We start from the raw sequence: 4,179 nt of genomic DNA, 5'->3' as shown, positions 1-4,179 counted from the left end.
ACCTTGGCGGTTCATACTTTAATTCAAGCAAAGGAATTTGTTGACAAGTCACAGGAACATTACCTACCTGCAATGAAAGAATGCTGAAGAGAATTGCGATGAAATTTTTTTGTTAAGAACAGGTAGTAATGCAAAAAAACAATTCTAAAATTACAAAATATATATTTTTGAGTGGTGGATTAAAGCATCACATTTAATATAATTTAGTGCTACTCCTATAGTATCTATAAATTCAGAATTGAAGAGCAAAGAACAAATCCATTCCTATGCCACGAGGAATATGGCAATCCTGCTAATACATACCCACCCAATCTATGTATTTACATATCTAACGCCTAAACTTTGTTTTTTACATTTATACCACCCAAAATACAAAGCAAAGTGAAATACACCTTTTCATGCATAGAAAAGGTGGCATGTATGTAAAAAATTAAACTTTACGTGTAAGATATGTAAAAACACAGGAATTGAATGCTAAGTAAATAGCATAGAAGAAAGTCAATCAAAAAATTACATTTGATAAATAAAAACCAATGCAAAGGATTCTCAGGACAGAGGAGACTGCTCTGATATGCATGAAAATGAAAAATAATCCCACAACAAAAGCGAAAAAAATAAACAATACTCGTGATTCAAACACACAAGCAAAGATTCTTAATGGCTTAAACTTTTGAGTTGCTGAGTTCCATAAATTCAATGCAGACCGATTTTCTTTGGGTCCTGAGCTCTGGCTTTCAAGTTATTTGTCAGCTTTGCCCTCTATACAATCCTTATGTGCAAATTCCCAAGAGAGAAATACTAACAATGTTATGTTTGATGAAATTAGGATGGGCAGTCAAGCCAAACTATTAAAATCAAAATATACTTAAAAATAAAAAGCTTCTATGGCAGATGTACACCATTAACTGATTTACTTATGATATTTTATTTTCACAATACAAAAATATGTGCACCTTATTCAAGGCTGATGTAAGGAATTCTACAAGTTCAGGAACAACAATTACTTGAGCTCCCTGTTTCCCCTATGCAAGAGCAACAAGACATTATCAACCCTGTCAAGCTTTCTCTGTTAGACATGCGAATTCATTAGCTTGCCATAACAGATACCTGCAGTAATATATCACCAATCTTTTCTCTAGCAATTCCTGTTCCAATTATGGAGCCAAGGAAGTCTCCATGAGAACAGTTTTCAAACCCAAAGTTCCCAGAGATGCTGACCAAGGTGAAGATTTAGCTATAAGCTAAAAAGGAAGTTGAAAAAGGAAATACAGATAGAGTCCTGGAGACCTCAGAGCAGCAACCACATCTGGGTCGGTAGTAAGGATTTCCGGATTTCCAATAGAAATACGACAACGTTCAGCCTATAAAATTAAAATGGAGCTTACAATAATAATTTGGGAAATTTACATACATGCCACACAATTCCTTTGTATTTACATATCTAACACCTAAAATTTGATATTTATATTTATAAAACATTGGTTTCATGAACCTATGCATAAAAAGGCGTCCATCACTTTTAAAAAGTCATTAGTATGGTATTAATGGTTAGTGTAAAAAGTCACTAGTATGGTATTAATGGTTAGTGTTATGTATGTAAATCTGGAAGTTTGGATGTTAGATAAGTAAATACATAAGAATTGTGTGGTATGTATGTAAATGTCCCAACAAAATATAGTAGAAAATCTTAGTGGCAGTGGAAAGGGAGGGCCGGAGGGGTCGAAGAGGAGAGGAGAAGAGATAAGAAATGAATACTTATACTAATGTGTTCAAATTTAAGGAAAATTAACATAGCTAACACAAATTCTTATGTACTTACATATCACACACCTAAACTTTAATATTTACATACATAGCACATTGGTTCTTTAAAGCTACGCCTTAAAGCAATGCATGAAAATATTTATTTGATTTTTAAAAAAGTGGTAATAGTGTTATATTTTATGTGATATTAAAGATTTGAGCTACATGTGTAAAAATCAAAGTTCAGGTGTGAGATATGTAAATACATTAGAATTGTGTTCTAAGTATGTAAATGCCACCAAAGTTAAAATTAGAGAGACAGAGAATAAAATGGGATCAGTATAACCTGTGGGTATCCTCCCTGAGCTACTATTTTGACATCAGCTAATTTCTCTAGCGCAGAAATCGACTCTCTGAGTGTTGGTGGAGTTAGGAAGTCTGTGTGAAGGATTTCTGTTCTTGATGACGCTCTGCTTGCCTTTCCAAAAAAGACAACATAAATGCAAAAAAAATTAAACAAAAAAGTGCAAAAATACCCAATAAATTGGCTCTATTTGTAAAAAGCAGAAACATGACTATTATTCATAAGAAACAAGTTAAAGCTTTAAAACTCATGTATCTTGTTGATTTGAAGCTGGGTATTAAGAACGAGGACAACAAATTACTTCATAGATTTCTTGCTCTCCAAGAAAATTTGCAGAAGTTTCAAGCCTATCAGATTTGTGTAAGTACTTCAATATTTACATACACCACTCAATTCATATGTACTTACATATCAAACACCTAACCTTCATCTTTTACATATATGTCATCTTACATGTGCATGAAAGGTGTTGCACTTTTTAAAAGTGAAAATAGTGACATTTTTTTGTGATACGAAAGATTTGGAAAGAATAAATGTAAAAAAGTAAGGTTTAGGTGTTAGATATGTAAATATATAGCAAATGAGTGGTATATATGTAAATGCACCTATTTTTAAGTCTACCAACTTCAAGTGAAATTGTTAGTAACTCCTTAATTTTGAAAACAGCTTCGGAGTTTGACATGGTTCAATGAAATTTGCCCTGCTTGACATGAAGATCAAAGTGATACTAGTTTGAATCTATAAATGAATCTCTTATAAGAGATGGCTAACAAATAAAAACCATGCGCGTCAAAATAGCTCTAATTCTTCCAAGATCAGTGGAGACTCCAAACCTCACAGCAACAACCCCAGGAACAATCACAATGAAGTCATCAAGAAGCATTTCTTCAACCGAATGTATAATTTTGGGGCATTTACGTAAATAGCACAAAATTCCTATGTGTTTACATATTTCACATCTAATCTTTCATGTTTACACACATAACACTCAAATCTTTAATATCACATCGAAAATAGCACTGTTAGCACCTTTTAAAAGTCAAATGCACATTTTCATGCATAGTTTTAAGACACAAAAGTGCTAGGGGTGTGTATTATTTGGTCAAAACTAAAAAACCAAACCGAACAAATCAAATTTGGTTGGTTCGGTTCGGTTTCAAAATTGGATTTCAGTTTTTGATTTTAAAAACTTTAATATTTAGTTTTCGATTTAGTTTTAATTTTCATTTAACCAAACAAACTGAAAAAGTAAAATTTATTAAAAAATTTTACTATATTTTAATTTCATGTGAAATAAACTAGAAAGGTTAAAACTTTTATTATATGTAATATTTGATTGAAATAAATAGATGATTCATGAAATCAAATTGATATTATGTGGACAAGATAAGTAATTTGTAATGCTTGTTCATAGCCAAATTTCAATAAACAATTAAATTTTGATTTTTTCATAACCGAACCATTTAAACTGAATTAAATTTCGATTCAGTTGTCCAGTTTTATCAAAATTTAGATTGGATCTGTTTTTTGGATTTTGGATTTCGATGTAATCGGTTAGGCCAATTTTAAAATTGATCCATCCAAACCGACCGAAAGCTCGCCCCTATAAATGCTATGAATGTAAATATGAAACTTTAGGTGTGAGACAAGTAAATACATAAGAATTGTGTACAACATATATATAACACAAGAAATTTCATAACGAACATGAGTAATATATGACTCATCACTCATATGGAAGTGTTGGAAGCATTGGATAAATCAAAAGCCATTACCAACCCCTCATAGAATTCATTCTACTCATTGTTGTCTTCTTCTCTTGCATTTAAATACTACAACATGAAAACATCTATCAAAGAATTTATAAAATGTTAATAAGATTTAACATCCATCACATCAAAAAACCTTCAAGATTTAACCCCTCTAAGTTTCACCAAATCCATGTTTACAAAATTTACAAGATCCTACTTTTAACCAAACAAGCCCAAAATGCTAAAACAAAGTTATCTCAAACTAGCATTAAAAACTGAAAATTGTAGGAAGATTTACATGCATTCCACTCAATTCTTATG

At 31.5% G+C, this 4,179-nt stretch overlaps 1 protein-coding gene across 1 annotated transcript; it reads right to left on the bottom strand.

Annotated features, from left to right (window-relative positions):
- Nucleotides 1-2: 2 nt before the first annotated feature.
- On the bottom strand, nt 3-2,990 carry LOC110027964 (putative RNA-binding protein YlmH; the record flags this gene model as incomplete). The annotated part of the gene is given in 6 exon segments (XM_020730018.1): nt 3-67; nt 954-1,022; nt 1,108-1,213; nt 1,288-1,361; nt 2,090-2,293; nt 2,889-2,990. Coding segments are annotated over 6 exon segments (620 nt in total), but the record flags the coding sequence as incomplete, so codon positions are not given.
- Nucleotides 2,991-4,179: the final 1,189 nt, after the last annotated feature.

The sequence above is a fragment of the Phalaenopsis equestris genome, unplaced genomic scaffold, assembly GCF_001263595.1.
Source record: "Phalaenopsis equestris unplaced genomic scaffold, ASM126359v1 Scaffold000001, whole genome shotgun sequence".
Classification (NCBI taxonomy): Eukaryota; Viridiplantae; Streptophyta; class Magnoliopsida; order Asparagales; family Orchidaceae; genus Phalaenopsis; species Phalaenopsis equestris.
The sequence above is the reverse complement of the archived record's forward strand: the minus strand, read 5'-3'. Positions and strand labels throughout refer to the sequence as shown.